Source organism: Bombyx mandarina, chromosome 22, assembly GCF_030267445.1.
Source record: "Bombyx mandarina strain Sakado chromosome 22, ASM3026744v2".
NCBI classification, from domain to species: Eukaryota; Metazoa; Arthropoda; class Insecta; order Lepidoptera; family Bombycidae; genus Bombyx; species Bombyx mandarina.
The window spans coordinates 12,439,534-12,460,789 of record NC_143228.1 but is presented as its reverse complement, the minus strand read 5'-3'; the positions used below and the strand labels follow the sequence as shown (position 1 = coordinate 12,460,789).

The window sequence follows — 21,256 nt, the reverse complement described above, 5'->3', positions numbered from 1 at the left end:
TCTCACGCCGACATGAGGCCGACAACGCTAGAACAACCAGTCGATGATATTCTAGGCGAGATGCTGCTATTCTTTATCAAGTAATAGATAGTGGATTTGTTTGACTTGGCAAGAGTAGGCTTTGATTTGAATACCAGAAATATAGTGCAGTCTTTCACAGCTTGAAGGGAAATAAAAGCTGTGCAGACTATTCATAATAATGTTCACCCAAGGTCATGGGCAATATGACGTGAATAGGAAACTGCATGTCAGACATTAACTTAATGTTCTATATTATTTTTAAACAAATGAATCTAATATTTTAAGATAATAAATAAATATTTATTTTTATAATTAGCCCAGTTTTTCGTCGACGAAGTCATCTTAAGAGAAGCTTCATTGCAAATATCAGGCCGATATTTAGTAAGTTATTTTTATTCATTAACCAGGTACTCTTTGCACTCACTCACTGCAGTAAGAATGTTAATCAATCATTATATTATCTAGACTATAGCGGACAACAAACAAGAGTAGACACATCGTGAGCTGTAGTTGTAGAAAGAGGAGAAAATGGAAACTAAGGCGAACCACTGGCTCATGCAGCTTTCATTTCAGCAGAGGCTGCTCGTACGCAGGCAGAGGCCGCGCATCTTCCGCTTCAGCTGAGATATATAAAAAAATTCAAGGAATTGACCAATATCGGCAAAAACCTTGTTTAAAATAATAAGTTCAATTTTGTTTTAATTTTAGCCGAGTCCATAATAGTTTATATTACCATAAAAACGAAATAGCGCTTGTTACAATAGTCAAGCAAATCCAAATATATACGTTTTACTTTAGGCTGGTACTACAGTAAATTTTATGACACTAATGAGTATATTTTACGCTAATAAAACTACTCTCAACTTAGCATTTCAAAATGACTATTTATTTTTTTATTGCTAAGATGGGTGGACGAACTTACAGCCCACCTGGTGTTAAGTGGTTACTGGAGCCCATAGACATCTACAACGTAAATGCGCCACCCACCTTGAGATATAAGTTCTAAGGTCTCAGTATAGTTACAACGGCTGCTCTACCCTTCAAAACGAAACGCATTACAGCTTCACGGTAGAAATAGGCGGAGTGGTTGTACGAGGGCTGCACTAAAAGTATCGGGAATGGAATATTTCCACTGTTCCTATCATATTAAAATCTTTTTAATTGAAAACTCCTTGGTTTTAAAAATCGAATACCATTTATTTATTTAAAAAAAGATTCTCGCTCTTGTCACGTGGTTTTGTCAAACTTGTTTAGTCGTTGAGAAAATGGAATTGACTCGAGAAAATTCAAGAGCGATGATTTATTATGACTTTCGAAGTGGTTTAACACAAAAACAGTGTGTTGACCGGATGATTTCTGCATTTGGTGATGAAGCCACATCCAAAACCACAATTTATCGCTGGTTTGCTGAGTTTCAACGTGGACGTGTCAAGCTCAGTGATGATCCCCGTCAAGGTCGTCCAAAAACTGCAATCACCCAAGAAAACGTTGATGCTGTGCGTAAGCTGATTGAGGAAGATCGACATGTGACATACCGCGAAATTCAGGCAACTTTAGACATTGGCATGAGTCAAATACAAATAATCTTGCATGAACAATTAGGTGTAAAAAAGTTGTTTTCCCGATGGATACCGCATTCGCTCTGTGAAGAGCAAAAAGCGGCTCGCGTTACTTGGTGCGTCAGAACTCTCGAAAGATTCCACGCAGGATCCTCAAATGCTGTATACAACATTGTATCAGGTGACGAATCCTGGATATACGCGTACGAACCCGAAACAAAAAACCAGGCACGAGTTTGGGTGTTCGAAAATGAGTTAAAACCAACAAAAATTGTTCGTTCACGGAGTGTTGCAAAAAAAATGGTGGCCACGTTTGTCTCCAAAACCGGCCATGTTACGACTATTCCTCTTGAGGGACAAAGAACGGTTAATGCAGAATGCTATGCTAGCATTTGTTTGCCACAGGTCGTTTCTGAACTCCGTAAAGAGAACTGCAACCGCCGCATCATCTTCCATCACGACAATGCGAGTTCTCACACCGCGCACAGAACAAAAGAGTTTTTAGAGCAAGAAAACATAGAATTATTAGACCATCCGCCGTACAGCCCCGACCTAAGCCCTAATGATTTCTATACTTTCCCTAAAATAAAGAATAAATTGCGTGGACAGAGATTTTCATCACCTGAAGAAGCTGTGGACGCCTACAAAACGGCCATTTTGGAGACCCCAACTTCCGAATGGAATGGTTGCTTCAATGGTTGGTTCCATCCTATGGAAAAATGTGTCAAATTTCGCGGAGAATACTTCGAAAAGCAATAAATACATTTTTAAATAGTAATGTTGTGTCACTTCGTTAATTCCCGAAATTTTCAGTGCCGCCTATGTACCTACTCGTGCGGACTCACAAGTGGTCCTACCACCAGTAGAATACCAGTATTTAGCTTCATTGTATATTTTGTACTCACAGTATTCGGCATGTTCTGCTTCTAGTCTATAGGGTTATAGAGCTATCACCTTGCTATCATCCTACTTACCTCGGCCCCAAGTTCAGTTATGTTTCTTTGAAGTTATCGGCAGTCGATATTATATTTCAATTGTGGCTTCAATTTCATGCGGCAAGAAGTTGGACATGTATTACAAACAAACTACGATTTTCTAATTTAAGAATTATTATTCAAATAAAACAAAATTACACAAAAAAATATATTATCAAACTTATCTAACGGCCGTCTGGTGTAGTGGTAAGTGACATGGTCGCTACACAAGGGGGTCGCGGGTTCGAATTCCGCCAAGGGAAGATATTTGTATGATAAATATAAATGTCTTTTCCAGGGTTATGGATGTATATTAAATATATGTATGTGTATGTGTATAATAAAAATCCTACATTTATTTCCGTTATCTGGTACCTGTAACACAAGTTCTTTACGAACTTATCACGGGACCAGTTAAATATTTATATTATTATTATTATCACAATGAACAAAAATCAGTGGTGGTTGATCAACATTTTGTCTAAATTATGAATTATGTTTTTCATTTTGTAAGTAATATTCATATAAGTATCCAACAAAATCTAGAAGAATTATGAATTACTAGTCGATTTGTTATTCATTCTATTCCATTATTTAAAACAGCAGTATATACAATAATATATATAACAACACAACATACAAACGGGGTTAACATAAAGATAAAATGATACAGAACAAATGGAGCATGACAGATTAAAACATTGTCTTAATAAAACAACCTCACAATTTTGCTTTCAAATAGTTATGAATCCATCCTTTACTATAAACACAAAAATGTTAAGGAAATATGTATATTTCCACTAAGCACAATTAAAAAATTATAGGCAGAAATAATTAGGCTATTCTTGCCCTCTCAGTTCACATAATTAAGAACAGCAGTTTTAAAAATATCTACATAAAATTACTAGAATACAGAGGTTGAGACTAAATTTAATGTCTGTTCTCCACAATCCAATTGAACCACCCTTGAATGTGTGTGTGAAGTGCTGTGTTTCCTCTTCTCTCCCAAAAAATACAATGTTATGAATTTGATAAGAAACATCAATTTCAGCATCTTCGTCAGAGAGTTGGGGCACTGGAAACCCATGTGTGTTTGCCATGTTATGCAATACAAGCTAACAATTATGGTCTTGGCCATCATATGATGATCATAATGCAGTACTCTATGTACCAACAAGCATCTCCAACTGCCTTTCAATACTCACAATGGTCAACAGTGTTCCTGGTATGACAATAAACATTACTATAGTACTATATATTAACTGCCTTCCCAGTTTTAAATATACTTTTAGATTGAGTATTATTTTGTAGTCAGGTTACTGAGACAGAGCTCATGATGTCTTACTTGCCTAAAAACCAAACTTTTTCACTATTATAGTGCAGGTCCTGCATAGGCATATTCAGTTGTGCTAAGCCAGACAAATGTATCATGAAATGTTGCATCAATACTAAAAATGTTAAGATCACTATCACATATCTGAAAAATTTAATTCTTTAGATAAGTACTATCAAATGTTTGTTATTGTGAATGATAGGCTTCAGCAAAATACTTACTATTTGCACATTCTTGAAATGATAATGCTTGCGGTTCTAAAACCTTTCTTCATATACAGAAGATCTGATAAGTGCAAATGAGTGCCATCTATACACCCCGAAACCCCAGGAAAGCCAAATTTATTGTAAAACCTATAATGAAAAGAAATTTATTTACTATTATATTATGTTTTCAATCACAAAATTATTATTGTTCAAATATCTATGTACTATAAAAATAAGACAAATTTTGAATTAAAAAAAAACTATGTAGGAAAGATTAATGGTGGCCTGAAGGCCTTTCCAGTTTCACCAGGACTTAACATTTCTCAGAACTCTGTGTAAAATATAGCTAGCTATATATAGCTAAATATAGCTATAGTTATAAAGCTTCAAGAATATAACTGATATATTATTATATGATTGACTCGTGGAAATTGTAAAATCAGTGGAACTCTTGTGCTCTATACTATAAGATAATTATTTAACTTACCCATTTATAATAACTTGTGACCCATTGTACTGTTTGCAGAAACTTTAAATGTTTCAATAAAACTGGAAGATTGTTTAATGCCATAGCCAGTTCCCTATTGGATTTACTACAGTTTAACTCAAAATGCAAAAAGCTCATTCTCACAGGTTTCTGGTATGAAATTTTGCAATGCTGTTAACACCTGTATAAACAAGTTATTTAATACATTTAGTTAAGAATAAATCTGAAATCAAAAAAACAATGCTACTTTTGAAGACAAAATTTTGTGAATCTTTTATTTTCTTCATTATTTACACATAATATATTATAATGTTAAATTGAATATATATAAGTACCTTGCATTTTACTTTCTATTCTTGTTCGTCTTGATGATCTAGGTTATTAACGGCTTTAATTCAGAGCACAATTGTAAATATTGATGTTTCGAAATTCTGTAATGTGTTCTGAACAAACTTTCCGATAGATTAAGGGGTCAGGCTTGATCTCGAAGACAGCGTCGCAAACGCACTGATTCGTATGTATCCGACCTAATTTCCTTAGACTCCAAAGCCCCATTATTTGGGCTCTGTCCATAGTACATACTTACCTAGAAGAAATATTAATTTGTAAAAAATAAACTTTATAACCTCAACATTATTAATGTACTTAAATTGCCCAGCGTGGTATTTAATGTTAATACTATGGAAAACACAAACACAAATAAAGATCTAAACCAATTACACTTACCTAAATCAAGTTAAAATAATTTAATTTCACAAATTTTACACTTGCAGATAGTTAGCAACAATTCAGCACCAGATACAAAAGGTGTCGCAAATTTGACAAACGAAATTGCTAAATATCTGCTGTTGTGTGGCAAACAAAAGCATCCGTAATACCGACTTTAGGCCAGTTGTTGTTAGTTGTATGGAAAAGAATGCACTAAAGTTTCACAAATCGCTCTGCAGAGGCAGCACTAGTGATGGTCCGCGATCTGCTTTTTTGTTGTAAGTCCGTAATACGAAATGGACAGTTGACAGCAATATTTGCACAATATTTGTCTTCTGCTAATTGTCTGCGAAATACGTGATACAGCTGCGGATTATTTCATTTTTAGCCTGTGCTAGCAACCCTAATTCAATGAAGTAAACATTCAACATGGATGGTTCTGATTTCTTCGTTCCCGTGTTTTAGGTCCTATTCTAATTTGTTATAATGCATAATTAAAATGAATTAAAACGTCATTGTTTAATTTAAGAAAATGTCTTCGGAGAGGTAACTCTTTTACTTATGTATCGTGTTAATGTTGATTAATAGCTTCCGATACCCTTAGTTTGAAAGTTGCAAAATCAATAAAGTGTACGGGAATCGCTAATGTCACGCCCTGAAACTGTGTCAGGTAGCTATTGCGGTGTGCTGTAACAGTGATAAAGTGTGTTTGTTGGCGATGTTTTATTCTAGGGTAGAATGGGTGGAGATAATCGAGCCGAAGACAAAGGAGCATATGTATGCTAACCTCACCACTGGGGAATGCGTCTGGGACCCACCTGAGGTAACACATATTTGATAAAAAAACGGTACCGGCAGTGTCACTTCCTGGATTGCAATTTAGCCGCAAACCGGCGCCTCAATGTTATTACTCAATTAATTCATATGCAAACAACTGCAACAGTTTATGAATGCTTATAACATTTGAAATATACAAGAAATTCAGTCAAATAAATGCCTAAAGAAGTGTAAAATAAGAACAGCTTATGTTGTGAAAGTACAGTACATAAATTAATTGTTATTAGATTGCATTTAATTAAAGAAATTGTTAAAAATATATAAATTATAATTGAAATCACCAAAAGCTGTTTTTGTTTTCACAATAATATTAAATAATAATGAAGAATTCTGACCGTGAACTTTTAATATTTGATAGGAATTGACAACTGGAAATAGTTATTACATCAATTATATTAGGAAATGGAAATATTATTAAAACAATATAAATGAGATATTGGGACTGTGTTTCCACAAGTTATGATAATTGTATTCAATGATTTAAACTATTTTCACTCACATTTATTTCAGAATTTAAAGGCAGCACAGAGACAAATGTTGATAGTGATATTCATCATATTATGTGCTATGTAATACTGTCGACCCCTTACTTTTGTCCTATATACAGAGAAGTAGTATTGCTAAAATTACACAAACCAAGTAATATTTCTAACATGCAAGTAAAATTGTGCAAAATTGTGTTTGTGCACAATTGTGTGAAACACTAAAATGAGATATCTTACCCTACTTGCCATATTCCCCAGATGTTGTGCCATATCATTATTATTTGTTCTGTTCTTTGACACATGGTCTGGTCAATCAACGGTGGGCTTAGTGTGAGTTTTTTAACATTCTTGATAGTGCGAAAGTTAACTCAAATTTGTATGGAGTTGGAACGTTTGCCTACATTTGCCTCTAGTTCCAACTGTATTCAACTTGGAACTGTACTGAACTGTATTCTTTTACGCTATTGAGAACATTAAAAAACTTACACTAAGCACACTGTTCTACTCATTTACAGACATCAAATAATGGCTTAATTTGTGGATAGTTTCAAAATAACCCTTATTCCTTCGAGGTATACACCCTCTACTCGAAAGATAGAAATAATTTCTGACTAGTTATGAGCAATACTTTCAAATATTCATATGTAATTATTATTGCACAATCAATTTGCATTGTTATCAAAAAAACAGTCCGAACCTATTTGTGGACCTTATTTAGTGGATTTGAGACTTTTTAAAGTGATGACAGCAAATACTTAGTGCTCTTTATGTATTTTTATTTTATATTTTTATTGCCCTTGAAGGCAGACGAGCATACGGCCCACCTGATGGTAAGTGGTTACTATCGCCCATGGACTTCAGCAATGCCAGGGGCAGAGCCAAGCTACTGCTTACTGTTAAAATATGCTCTAGTAACCCCTCACCACATGAGCTATGAGAATTTTAAATATTAAGACTAAGTTTCTGGTATTTTAAGCGATTATTATCCATACTTAATTCCATTAACATATCACAAATATGGATTGATTGAGTTCAAACCTTTAGTTATTTGGTTGACAATTTGAGTTTTTGTGACGGGTCGATATTTCTGTAACGAATTATCTGTTGTGATTCACCTTAGCTTCTTACCTCTTTTATTGTTTCTGTATTTATAAATGGAAAAAATCCCCATCTCAGTGACACTTAAAACAACTTTGCATAACTGTTGATCCTTATCTGTCATGGGATCCATAATGTTGGGGCTTTGTATCCTGTTAAGGTTATGTTTTTGTATCTGCTGTCACTAAAGATGTTTTCGTACAAGCTCTTACTTCCTATCTCAGATTACAGTGACACCTTGATCGCTCAGAGGAGCAATCAAGTAAGCTAAAATAAATTCAAAACTGTTATGTTATTCAGAGCACCATAAATAATATTAGGTTGAGCGGGTTTGTGTTTGCCAATGCCAGGATTTTCATATATTGCCATTCCTTTAAATTATTCTGTATCAAACATTGTCTCTGTGCTCCTTCCTCAATTGTGTTATTTTTAATTAAAAGTTCAGTTCATTTTCAGTTTTATTGCTTGTTCATATGATTATAAAATGATACTTTTTAGGGAGTGAAAGTGAAACGCACCGACTCATCACAGTGGTGGGAGCTCTTTGACATCAATACACATAGATTTTATTACTATAATGCTTCAACACAGGTTTGTACAATGCAACATAGAAATAAATTTCATTATAATTGATTTCGAATATTCATCTCTTATTTATTAATTTATATTATTTATTACAATGTGTCTTAAATGTTTTTTTATCCATGAATAATTGTAAAGAGAAAGCTGAAAATGAAATGTTTGATTAGTTTCTCCTAACAGCATTAATTATTTTACAGACAACTGTGTGGCATAGGCCCACTGATTGCGACATAATACCATTGGCGAAGCTTCAAACATTGAAACAAAACACGGACCCACAGAAAAGGCGAGAAACATCTACACAAACAACCCAATCTGCCCCACAGGTATTACTTAGACTAATTTATAGATATTGATTTGTAATACTAAAGAGTGATTACATATTTTGTTTAGAATAAGATTAACTCTTTGACAAATCAAACAAGAGTATGTATGTTGGAAGGTGTTAAAATATAAATAAAAGCCAAATACAGCAGTGTCAAGCAGCAGTTTCAGCTTATGATTAGTATTATTAATATATTTCAATCTTCTGTTATATCAGATGGAACAGTTTATATTATAAGTATCTTGACTACATTGCAACAGCTGTTGGATAATTGTTTGAGAAATAGGTAACTAGCTAACTAGGTCAGGATTTTCTAAGAACTTATGTGCGTAATAGAATTTTATCTATGTTTACTAAACTGCTGTTATTAAAAAACGATTATAAATAAAGTGTTTCAAACATTATTTTATAATAATTTTCATTATTTTTATTTTTATAAAACAATTAGCGGCCCGCTCCGGCTCCGCTCGGGTCTTTAACAAAAATTTCAACGATTATTGACGTTCTTTTATGTTTTTAAAATAAATGAACACTTATTGCGACATAACTATAATAGTTAGACATATGCTGTCGCGACACTTTTTATAAATAATAATGTGTTCTAAACAATGAAGTAGGAAACCTATGGAAATGAAACGTCAACCAAAATTTCGTGCCACTGTGACGTCATCTGGCCACAAAACATGGCGGCTTTAGTGCTGTACAAAAGATTTCAATGTTATCAGGTTTTATCGATAAACGTTCTTGGCTCATTTTATTTTAAATATTGTTGAGTATTATTTATTTGTAGAATTTATACTTTAATGGGAAGTAAGTAGGTATATTGTTATGTGCAAATATGATATGATTTAGATGGGTGAAATCTAAGACAAGTTCGTCCTTCGAATTTGCCAAGTAAACGATATGATGATTTTTAAAAGTTGCTACACTGATTTTATAAAGTTGTCGTTTGTCGCAAAACATAAAGATATGGCGTAGTTCAAAGCCATCAGCCCATTTCTAGCATGCTAAATGTTATCGTATTTTGAGTACGTGTTTTTCTTAGACTATTACAATCTATTTTAATTGTTTTGCTGACTCTAAAGTCCGTAACATACTACCGCAGCGCACCCCAAGGAAGGTGCGCCGCACCATTTGAATCACTTTCGCTTGAGAGTGATTCAAATTTAAAACTTATCAAGGGACCGCGTGAAAAAAAAAACACCTACAGAACATTTATTCATTAATTACAAACGTCATTCCTTGTGACTTCCTCTCTAAAATCACTTAATTATTAAATATTTAACAAATTTACAATAGTGTTTTACTCACTGCGGAATAAAACTATTTTATTTAAATAGTTCCGAAGAGATTTTGTCGGTAGCCTTTTTCCCGAAATATCTAAACAGAATGTCTAAATATGTTTTGATGACATATTTTAAAGTGGTATTTATGATTAGTGTCATGATCAATAGATTCCGACCGAAAAATGGATTTTTCGGATGAGGGCTCCATAATGAATTTAAATACATATAGATAATAGTTTTAGGACATCGACTTTCTTGAGATCCTATAAAATACGTTTTAATTATTATTTTTGTATGTTTTAAGCATAATAAATTATGAAATTTTATATAATCAATCATATTAAATCGATATCATAGTCAATAAATAATGTACAACCCAAAACAGACGGCCGAACTGACGTGACAATGACATTTGGCGCGCTAAACATGGCGGATTTTCGGCCTCATTAGACGGAGACGGAGATATTTACGTATATTCATGTTTCATTTTATGTACGCACTGAAATACTGTTATATTGTTTTCCTGCGAGTTAAAGTGCTGAGTAAGAACGAGATAGATATATGTTTATGTATGTGCCTTCAAAATGGGTGCTATTTATATAAGCGATTGTACGTATAGAACATTATGTCGTGTCCCTACTATATAGGTCTATGGTTCTAAAGTCGGATTTTTTATTAGACGAAGTCAACTGACGTTTACTGTGTTGTCAGTTTTTGATGAAATTAAAATAGTGTTGTGACAAAGTGAACGATTAAAAAAACTCCTGAATTAATGAAATTGCCTCGATTGTCTAGTGAATAGTTGGTGTGCCGATATGCCGATATCGGGTACGGGGTTCGAATTTTAGGCGTGCTTTGTACATACCAACGAGTTTTCGACGAAATATTATGTTCCTATAGTATCTACCTGTACTGAATACCGAGTGTTTTAAACATTAAGAAAACATTGCGTGGAAGCTTGTAAGACTGTCCTATTTCCAATACATCACATAGTTGAAATTATAGATGTATAAAATATAACAATTATAGGTAGGTAATGAAAATAAAAAAACTGATTGTAGTTACATACTACTAGTAACATATATTGGAGCACTTTAATACAATTTTATTGTAAAATATAAATAATATTCTTTTATAGTTTGAGATTAATGATCAACTCTTCACACTCATTGTTCATTCATGTGATTGAACGAGAACTGAACGCATCACTATTACTTTAAATATAGCAACATTATTTCACAAAGTGACATTAGCTACTGTCAGCTGGCTTCGTCTAATTAAAAATCCGACTATACAAAGTCTTTATTTATTTATTTATTTTTTATTTTTGTACACACTGTTAATATAATATAGTAATTGCGATAAGATATAAAAAAAAAATGGCGAGCTTAACTCAACAATTGAGTTATCTACCAGCTAACCGTTCGTTAGTCGATTAGTTCGAAAGTCGTAGTACATTATTTTATTCTATCATCACACACATAGTTTTCGCAGGGCACGTGATGTCAAGAATATTTCAGATACATTTTTTACACCTTGGGTTACATTATTGGAGTTCTAGTAAGGATCCCTAATTTTTTTCAAAAAAGATAACCTAATATGTTGTTCGGGAATAGTGTAGCTTCCAAACAGTGAAATAATTTTTCAAATCGGTTCAGTAGTTTCGGAGCCTATTCAATACAAACAAACAAACAAATCTTTCTTCTTTATAATATTAGTATAGATATTAGTATAGATAATTACAAACACTTTATTTTTGTAAGATATGAATTTTATAAAGTTGATACATAAATAAAATTACTTTCATTAGGCCTGTAAATGAACTCAGAACCCTCGAGATTAGATCATTGCCGCCACTCACTTAGAAACGTGATTTCCAAAACATGGTTGTATTGTAACAATCTGTACCTATCACTCTTCAAAATGGAATTCAAGACTATGGCGCAGAATCTTAAGTTAATCTTAAGTTTGGTAAAAGATAAGTGACATCATAGTAGTTTCAACTTTTTCGCCAGACGTCGTTAATAGAACCTACAAGCAGCAATGGAAACAGTACATCGGCCAGCGCCAGCAAACTTTCACCTGGAAACCTGAAGATTGTTACACAGACGAGTCCCGTAAGGACGAGGCGAACTCATTACCATCATAGGTATCTATATTGTTTATTGAGTTTTAAATGCCCACTGCATTTAAAATCGTGCATTAGAATTTGTTAGGTGTACCTCACAATACATACATTACATTATAGATTACTAGCGACCCGGCCTCGCTTCACTTCGGAAACTGTAATTTATTATTGATTTCTCCACTATTTAATGGATGGATACATATAAACCTTCCTCTTCAATCACTCTATCTGTTAAAAAAAACCGTATCAAAATCCGTTGCGTAGTTTTAAAGATTTAAGCATACATAGGGATATTTGAAGTCGTCGTGGCCTAACGGATAAGACGTCCGATGCATTTGTGTTGAGCGATGCACCGGTGTTCGAATCTCAGGCGGGTACCAATTTTTGTAATGAAATACGTACTCAACAAATGTTCACGATTGACTTCCACGGTGAAGGAATAACATCGTGTAATAAAAATGAAACCCGCAAAATTATAATTTGCGTAATTACTGGTGGTAGGACCTCTTGTGAGTTCGCGCGGGTGGGTACCACCACTCTGCCTATTTCTGCCGTAAAGCAGTAATGCGTGTCGGTTTGAAGGGTGGGGCAGCCGTTGTAACTATACTTGAGACCTTAGAACTTATTCTTAAGGTGGGTGGCGCATTTACGTTGTGGATGTCTATGGGCTCCAGTAACCACTTAACACCAGGTGGGCTGTGAGCTCGTCCACCCATCTAAGCAATAAAAAAATAATATATATATATATATATATATAGGGACAGAGAAAGCGACTTTGTTTTATATTATGTAGTGATAATTGAACATTCATTGATTCATCAAGGTCAAAATTAATTTTGATATTGCTTTTAACCTTCAAATAGAGAACGTAATTTTTGAACGACTAATTATGTTTTCGGTCGCAGGAATAGCGGTGAAAGCAGGCGTGGTAGGTTAAGTGAAGATGGTACGAGCCAAGTATGCCGGCACACTGACTCCGGTCGGTCTTCCGACAGCAGCATCAGCAGTGCACAGCAGAGACGGAAACAGGTAAACGCCTTGCTATTTTAAAGGTACGATACCAAAAAGCTGAGGTAAAGTAAGGCAATGCTTACTCTAGTCAGTGAACATTATGAATGTCGATACTGTGTCTAAGTTTCTGGTACGTCACTAACTACTCACAGTAGTACCCCATAGACACAGCTCACTGAGTTTCTCGCCGGATCTTCTCGGTGGGTCGCGTTTCCGATTGAGTCGACCGAGCATGACACACCGTGAACACTCTGGTTTGAGCCCTGTGATATGTGTGATTGTTACTGGTGGTAGGACCTCTTGTGAGTCCGCGCGGGTGGGTACCATCACCCTGCCTATTGCTGCCGTGAAGCAGTAATACGTTTCGGTTTGAAGGGTGGGGCAGCCGTTGTAACTATACCTTAGACCTAGACGCTGCAACTGCAGGCAACAACAGGTGGCATCTATAGACTAGACCTTAACACTTATTTCTCAAGGTGGGTGGCGCATTTACGTTGTACATGTCTATGGGAGTCGTCCACTCATCAAAGCAATAAAAAAAATTTGCGTTGATTGAGGAGCTTGAGGTTGAGTATGAATTCTTTTCGCCATAGATCATCGTAATTGTAATTTCAAGCTGATTAACTGTAGCCTTTTCTGAGACAAACGGTGTTAATTGTTAGACAGACATACGGAAAACGAAGTCTTTGAACAAGGGTTCCGTTGCTTATTTTCTGTGAAAGTTAAAACCTTAAAAACAGCTAAATATGTTCTTAATGCTGTACGTAATTGCATTTTTATTTTAAATTAGGAACTAAATGCGGCTGCCTGCAATCCTCCGATATGCACACCACAGTTAAGGAAACGTAGCAGCGCGACACCTGCTCACGAACCAGAGAAGTGGTCGCAACATTCAGGTATGTACGTGTACAACAGCTGATTTGTCGTACAACATTACGAGAACAATAATTGGAATAATAGGAAAGCTTAATGTAACAAGGAACAAGAATGTTTAATGGACAGTGTTATCCAATAAAGTGACATTTTTGAGGGCACCCTAAATCTCTAGTGAATATTATTTGTATTTTGTAAATTTGATATGACATTGATAAAATTACATATATTGTGTATGTACTAAATGAAGAATTTTATTGTTATCAGAAAACGAAACATAAACTGCACATCTGTTAAGGGTCTAGTAGTCATTGGTTAACCACAATCAATGACCTCTTATCATTGACAGGTTGATAAACGCGTTAAAAGTAAATGTGAAAGTTTAAGCATAGTATAATTGACGTTACAAAATGATTAATAGCCAATTCTTATTGAAATTACAACATGCTTTTTGATTCATTTTCGTTTTTTGATCACTATTCATGTTAGCTGGTGACATCTACTACCCAAAGGCTTTACTCATTTGGACGAATTGATGGGGGTCTTATGATTTTAGTAATCATACTGTATGCGGACACGATTCCCATATAGCTATAATACGGTACGACAGATGGAAGTTCTTAAGATGTTAGTTGTTATTGTTCCCCCGCGGTCTGCTTCAAATATCTGCAGACCGTTAAGTCTCACATACTCCGCGTGCCCCCAAGGCTTGAAAATCACGTATGAGGTCCGGCCTCATGCTCGAAAAAAAAAAATTGTTCCATAGACCGGCGTTCCAAATGGTGTCTGATGTAATTATTCATTACCTAAACTTGCCTGCGTTTCTGTTGTTGTTTTGGAAGTCATCGCCAATATGATGACGACTGTGGCCATCGCTGGTGAAGTACAAAAGTAATATCGAGCTTAGCTGAGCTGAGTTACCTGATGCTTACAGCGTATTTAATACATAATTTGTACAGACAAAGAAATGCAGTTTGCAATCTAACTAACGTGTGAGCTGTTTATACCGGTCATCGTTCTCGTCGAACCCGTCGCTTGCGACGAAGGGCTCGATGAGTAAATTAATCCACAGACACAGCCCACTGAGTTTCTCGCCGGATCTTCTCAGTGGGTCGCGTTTCCGATCCGGTGGTAGATTCTGCAAAGCACGGCTCTTGCTAGGGTTCGTGTTAGCAACAACGTCAGGCTTGAGCCCCGTGAGCTCGCCTACTCGCCTGGTTCCGTTGAAGTGGTCTCTCAAGACCATCAGCTTAGGTAGGAAAAAAAAGGCTGTTTATAAAACATTCGCTAAAACATCACAGAACATTACGAAACTGTTATCTCGAATTTTATCCCACAGTCACAAAGTACACTATGATTTCTTATCGCACGGCACCTGAATCACAATGATGTCACGCCCGCATTAATCTAATGACTGAAATTTGATTTATCACTGTACAAACTACATCGCATTCTTAAACATTGCTCCCTAAGTAGGTCTTGAACTTTGTTTAATGTATATTTTTGATGGATACTTTGAGCTTATGGGTCTTTACATTAACCGTTTCAGTTTTTAATACAGGACTCTCTGACAGATTTAAGATTAGAAGAAAACAAAAGATTATAAGACGCTCAAAAGAAGTATTCAGGGACATTAAAAAAAACTGGGCAAGCTTCTTAATGTCTCGGTACGAAAAGTTAAAAGTCGTGTTAGGTCGTATGTACCCTTAAAGGCAAAACACAAAGTTTTTTTTTTATCTATATCTATACTTCTATATCTATATCTATACTAATAATATTATAAAGAGGAAAGATTTGTTTGTTTGTTTGTTTCGAATAGGCTCCGAAACTACTGGACCGATTTGAAAAATTCTTTTTCCATTAGAAGCCGACATTGTCCCTGATGAACATAGGGTACTTTTTAAATTTTTTTTTAATTTTTTTTTTTTGGTTTCATGTGTTTTAATGTTTCCGAAGCGAAGCGAGGGCGGGTCGCTAGTTGAGTGTAAAGGGTGAATAAAAATGTCATACATATAAATTAATACGTGAAGCAAAAACTTTGTATCCCTTTTTACGAAAATTGCGCGCACGGAGGAGTATGAAATTTTCCACACTTATAGAGAATATAGAGAAGAAGTGCACAATGCTAATATTTTTTTAAAATAATGCATATAAGATACATCAAATCAATAAAGAAAACATTACACATACTACATACCATGTATTTGACGCACACACGCATGCATACTATTTATTGTCAAACTTTTGTTCTTGACGTCTGTGGTCAAATTGAGAATAGATTAAATATTGTTTGTCTTTATTAATATTTTTTATAGTGTAGCCTTGGCGAAATTTGTGATTATAGAAGTATAAAATACAATCATAATAGTGTACAAACTTACAATTCCAATTAATTATAGTCGAATTTCGACTACTGCGGGTCCTCTAGTACATATAAATTAATCAAACTTATTTTGGTGGAAAATTACTGGAACACGTTTTTACGATTTTCTAGAAGCGCACGGCTCACAACTAGGAATGTAAATAAAATTGCCTACATACATGCGTTTGTCGAATGAAAGTTATTATTATCCAATCACATAACAATGTGAAAATTCTTATCCTCCAAATTCATTCAATTCATTCTGTTTTATAACATTTCATGTAATATTTACATTGGCGCATTTAATACCTAAGGCATTCTCTACCACTCAACCAAAGGTAGTGCAGAGTAAATAATGGTAGGTGCATTGACATTTAAATTAAATTACAAATACCGGTAAAATGGGGGGATTAGGGACAAATTTCAACTTTATGACCAATTTTAAGGTAGTTTTTGATGTATATAATGCTATATCAGGATCAAAATTATTGAGTCTTGGGGGCATCTTTGTTGTCCAATTTAAAACTATGCAACTAGCATTCCAGTTTAAGCAAAAAAAGCAAAAATAGGTGTAATCCCTATTTACCCGGAAATTGTGGTTAATTGGCACGAAATGAGAAATTTGCTAGGGGTGGCACTACTTGGTTTTAATTTATTTATTTATTTAGTTGCACCAACAAAGTGATCATCAATAAAAAACATTGAAAAACTGACTGTATATCGGAAAGTAAGCACCTAAATTCGAACGAGTGGGCTTTCTTATAAACGGTTTATATTTCTTCGTTCTTGGTAAGTACTTAGGGGCTGATATTTTTATCTGGGTTAAGAGATTAGGTGTGTCGGTTATTCCATGGATTAATCAGGCGAATACCCCCACTCTGAACAAATATTAAATATTTTATTATGTATTACTTAGACATTTTTGTCCACCTTGAGATTTCATTGTTCTTGTTACATGTCTGTGCAAAATCGACTTACTTATATTAAATTGCTTAGCTATTTCAACTAAAGACTTATTCCTAATTTCATAGGCTTCTATTGCTGTTTTTAATATTAAGGGATCATATCTCTTATAAGGCTTTGCACTCTTTGATACGAACACGCGAGGCATATCTAAAAATAGAAAACAATAAGTAACTGATAATATAAATATTTACCAAACAATAAAATAACACATTGATAATTTTGAATAAAAGCTCTAGACAAAAACATCATGAATAAACCCGATTTTTACCAACAAATTTAAAAAATATTGTTGTAACTACATACACAACCCTACAAACCTGTACCTATTTATACTTAGGTCGTTTCCATTTCTCTTATTCTCATCCCAATTGACCCCCTTTTCGTTGTTATTTGTACCTAAGACGTCCCCAATATCCCCAAAAACAACAGATTTTTACATGTATTTTTATTTTATCAAATACATTAAAACCAATAACAACTGAGACTTACCTTTAATATATATGATGGTTCAAACACTAAATAACGTTTATAAATCACAGTCGTCTTCTATTATTATCAAATAAATAAAAGAGAGCAAAGTTTCTAGCACTAAAATAATTACCACCACAGGAAGTTAATTTCAAACGCGATTTTTCTTAAGTTAGCAGTTATTATCATGCATATTCAGAATTGTTTTGTAAACTTTCAACATTTTGCTATTAAACTACAAAAAATGAAAGATTTTGCAACGAATATAAAACTAATATTGAGCGTCAAAAGATTTTCCCGGTTTTTTCCCGATTCGCCTCTCAATCCCTAATCGCCCCATTTTACGGTACATGCTCTATTTGACCACAGACGTCAAGAACAAAAGTTTGACAATAAATAAATAGTACGCATGCGTGTGTGCGTCAAATACATGATAGTGTGTGTAATGTTTTTTTATTGATTTAATATATTTTTTAGACATAATAAAAAAAAACATTCTGCACTCCTCTATATTCTCTATAAGTGTGGGAAATTTCATACTCCTCTGTCCGCGACATTTTCGTAAAAAGGGATACAAAGTTTTTCCTTCACCTATTAATATATAGATATATTAACAAAAACTTAATAAAATCATGACAATTCCGCTAACTTCTCCAACAGCATTGGCCGAACCCTTAACTTGAACACGCACTGGTCAGTAATCGTTTTCCGATTTCGAGATTTATATATTCTGAATGTTTTAATTTCAGGTCTGAACAGAAGCGGCAGTTTTATATCGCCCCGTAAAGACGCGTCAGACGACTCGATGCACGAGAAGTATTTCAAGTCAGTCGAGAGCACACCGTTGACGAGACGAAAGGTGAATATTCATAGCTCATATTCCAGCTTAAATTAGGTACTAAAGCACAAAAGGACAAAAAAGCCGTTTGAAGACAACTGTCGCATGTCATCTATATATCTATTATCTATCTATCTATATATATAAAAATGAATTGGTGTTCGTTAGTCTCGCTAAAACACGAGAACGGCTGGACCGATTTGGCTAATTTTGGTCTTGAATTATTTTTGGAAGTCCAGTGAAGGTTTAAAAGGTAAATAAATATAAAAATACTCGGAATTAAATAAAAATAACAATTTTGTTTTTCCTTTGATGTGTCTCCCGTCGGACGGATTGCTTTTGTTTGTTTTAAGTTTATTTTATATAAAAGTTTCGGTCTTTTATTTATCGAAGTCTGCCGGATCAGCTAGTTACTGTCCGCGCGCGAGCTCTGAGGATTTTTAAGGAATGTTGACGTAATGAGCCAGTGTTGTAATTAGTCGATATTGCGCTATCGATACTAACACATCTTAAGCCTCCGTGCGAGTGTAAATAATAAAATAGTTTTATGAGGGTATTATGTACTAGAAAAAAAAAAAAAAACAATTGATCACGTATGAATTTCATTTAATGAACTGATTTTTATTGAACAAAATGAACGTGAAATCTTATTAATTACTCTCGCAATCAGATTAATCAGTAGTTGAAAAATTTGATATACTCTCCTCTTGATGTCACTCTCCTCACATACTTCAATAATAAATGATTCGACAACGTACTCCATTAAGCCATCCTTTTCCTCCTCTAATGCTAAGACATGTTTATGATGCTAGTGCTCGCCATTCCTTTTTCATCAAATTAAATAGCTATTTGTGCAAAAAAAAAGACTTATAAGTGTAAGACTATTTATATTAGAAATCACACGTAATTAACACTGCTATCGCAAAATTAAAAACAACGAGTCGGTAAGCGTACTCTCACGTTAAGGTCAACACTAGTACTGGGAGAGTGCGGGGTATGAAGCGACGATCGGGCGCGGTGCACGCCCGCCCGCTTCCTCAGCCCCCGAACCCTCGGAGCTCGCGCGCGGAGTATAGTAAAACAAATGCATATGTTGTTAATGTCATCTCTTGTTAACACGATTCACGTAACATACATTAAACTTTGAGGAAACTGAAAATTAAATGATACACGTTTAACATCGAACATGAGAAATCTTACTAAAGTAGGTACAAATCCGTGACGTCACGAATTTGAGAGAATAATTATTGCTTGTGGTACTACGATTTGATGTACGACCTCTTGATGTCGATGAGCGATAGTAATCGCTCACTATCAGGTGGGCCGTGTACTCGTCTGCCTACAAGATCAAGAAAAAAATCTTCAGTAAATACTTTGGCGAGTGAGCAAGTCAACTCGCACATCTCAACACAGCACTGAAATCATACGATTTTACGTCACATCAGGTGATCCAAGTGCCGCGTGCAAAGCCAGTTAAACCACGCCCCCTGCAACATGTCGCCGGCGCATCTTATTTGTCGAAGTGGTAAAGATACAAGATGGCCACCCTTTGATCTATTGTTCTTCAGGCGGAGGACATGTTGAAAGGGGCGGCAACTCCTGCGCAAATTATTATTGACTATAAAAAAAAATAGTTTTAATTTTTACTATAAATACGATTGTGACGTAATTGTGATACAGACCATCTGGAATACTTCAAATACTATTAATGAAAGTATGTTGAGTTGAGTCATTCATGAGTCGTCTATCACAGACTAGTTTTAGTATAGTGCTCAGTACTTGGTGCCATATTTTAGCATGCTAGTTTCAAAGTAACACTCACCTGAACGAATAATCTTTTATATATCGAGACGTGAAAGGCTATTTGGTTTAAGCGACATTTCGCTTAATACGCAACGTTCATCTTTGTAACGAAAGGTTCGCTCTATTTTTATTAGTATCAACAATTCGATTCCTTTAACTTCTTCAACTTCAATTATATTGACCTCATTCAAATAGTGGATTTTTTGTCATGATATCTTTTCTAAAATTTAGCTACAAATGTAAAAAAAAATCTCCTGTAAAGTTGCAAAAATGTCGCTTAAACCAAACAATCTTTCACCCCTCCATATCTACTGTAATATACCTACTTTGCTTTTCAATATTCTTGAAATGCTTGGTACAGTTGAAACAACAATCCGGTGGCGGCTCGTCATGTGATTCTGCGTCTCCTCAGAGCCCCAGCAGTCCATTGCAGAAACCACAACCTACGCCATTTTTGCAGGTGACTTCTTCGATAACATTTTTAATGAGTGAGATCACAAAGTGCAACGCTGTGTTGATTTTGTTAATTCTTAAAGAAATTGTAGAAACGTAATTTTTAGTGAAACGTTGAATACTTGTTTTAAGACACGCTGTATACAGCTTTGTATGCAGCGTTGTATACTGCGACTATGTATACTTTCATAAAAGTGTTTACTTAGCCTTAGGTCAACGATCCTGTATGTGATCAATTATCAAATGAATTTGTAGACGTATTTTTTACATGTTAGTTCTTTACGTATGACGTTATTTAGGTTCGAATAGGCGATGATGGTTGGCTAATCATAGATTGTTTAATAATACAAAACTGTTAGCCATATATAAAACATTTTATACGATGTGATTGGTATCTAGAGTAGCGATATTATTAAATATGTGATTTAACCCGATCCATTAACGGTGCTTTTA

At 34.7% G+C, this 21,256-nt stretch overlaps 1 protein-coding gene and 1 long non-coding RNA gene across 2 annotated transcripts in view; one reads left to right on the top strand and one right to left on the bottom strand.

The window, feature by feature from the left end:
- Positions 1-2,671: 2,671 nt before the first annotated feature.
- LOC114245456 (uncharacterized) lies at positions 2,672-5,504 on the bottom strand. The gene is made up of 5 exons (XR_016324993.1): positions 5,307-5,504; positions 4,916-5,166; positions 4,581-4,761; positions 4,109-4,240; positions 2,672-4,031 (listed from the first exon to the last, which is right to left on the bottom strand). It is a non-coding gene; the product is annotated as an uncharacterized LOC114245456 (long non-coding RNA).
- A 70-nt stretch (positions 5,505-5,574) lies between these two features.
- Positions 5,575-21,256, top strand: part of RhoGAP93B (MyTH4 and RhoGAP_KIAA1688 domain-containing protein RhoGAP93B) — a 36,253-nt gene continuing 20,571 nt past the window's right edge. The window contains exons 1-9 of the mRNA XM_028180621.2: positions 5,575-5,834; positions 6,021-6,111; positions 8,207-8,299; positions 8,488-8,616; positions 11,917-12,050; positions 12,935-13,058; positions 13,831-13,936; positions 18,459-18,568; positions 20,712-20,810. Coding sequence (XP_028036422.2) covers positions 5,821-5,834; positions 6,021-6,111; positions 8,207-8,299; positions 8,488-8,616; positions 11,917-12,050; positions 12,935-13,058; positions 13,831-13,936; positions 18,459-18,568; positions 20,712-20,810 — 900 coding nt within the window. The 5' untranslated portion in view covers positions 5,575-5,820. The remainder of the gene's footprint in view (positions 5,835-6,020; positions 6,112-8,206; positions 8,300-8,487; positions 8,617-11,916; positions 12,051-12,934; positions 13,059-13,830; positions 13,937-18,458; positions 18,569-20,711; positions 20,811-21,256) is intronic.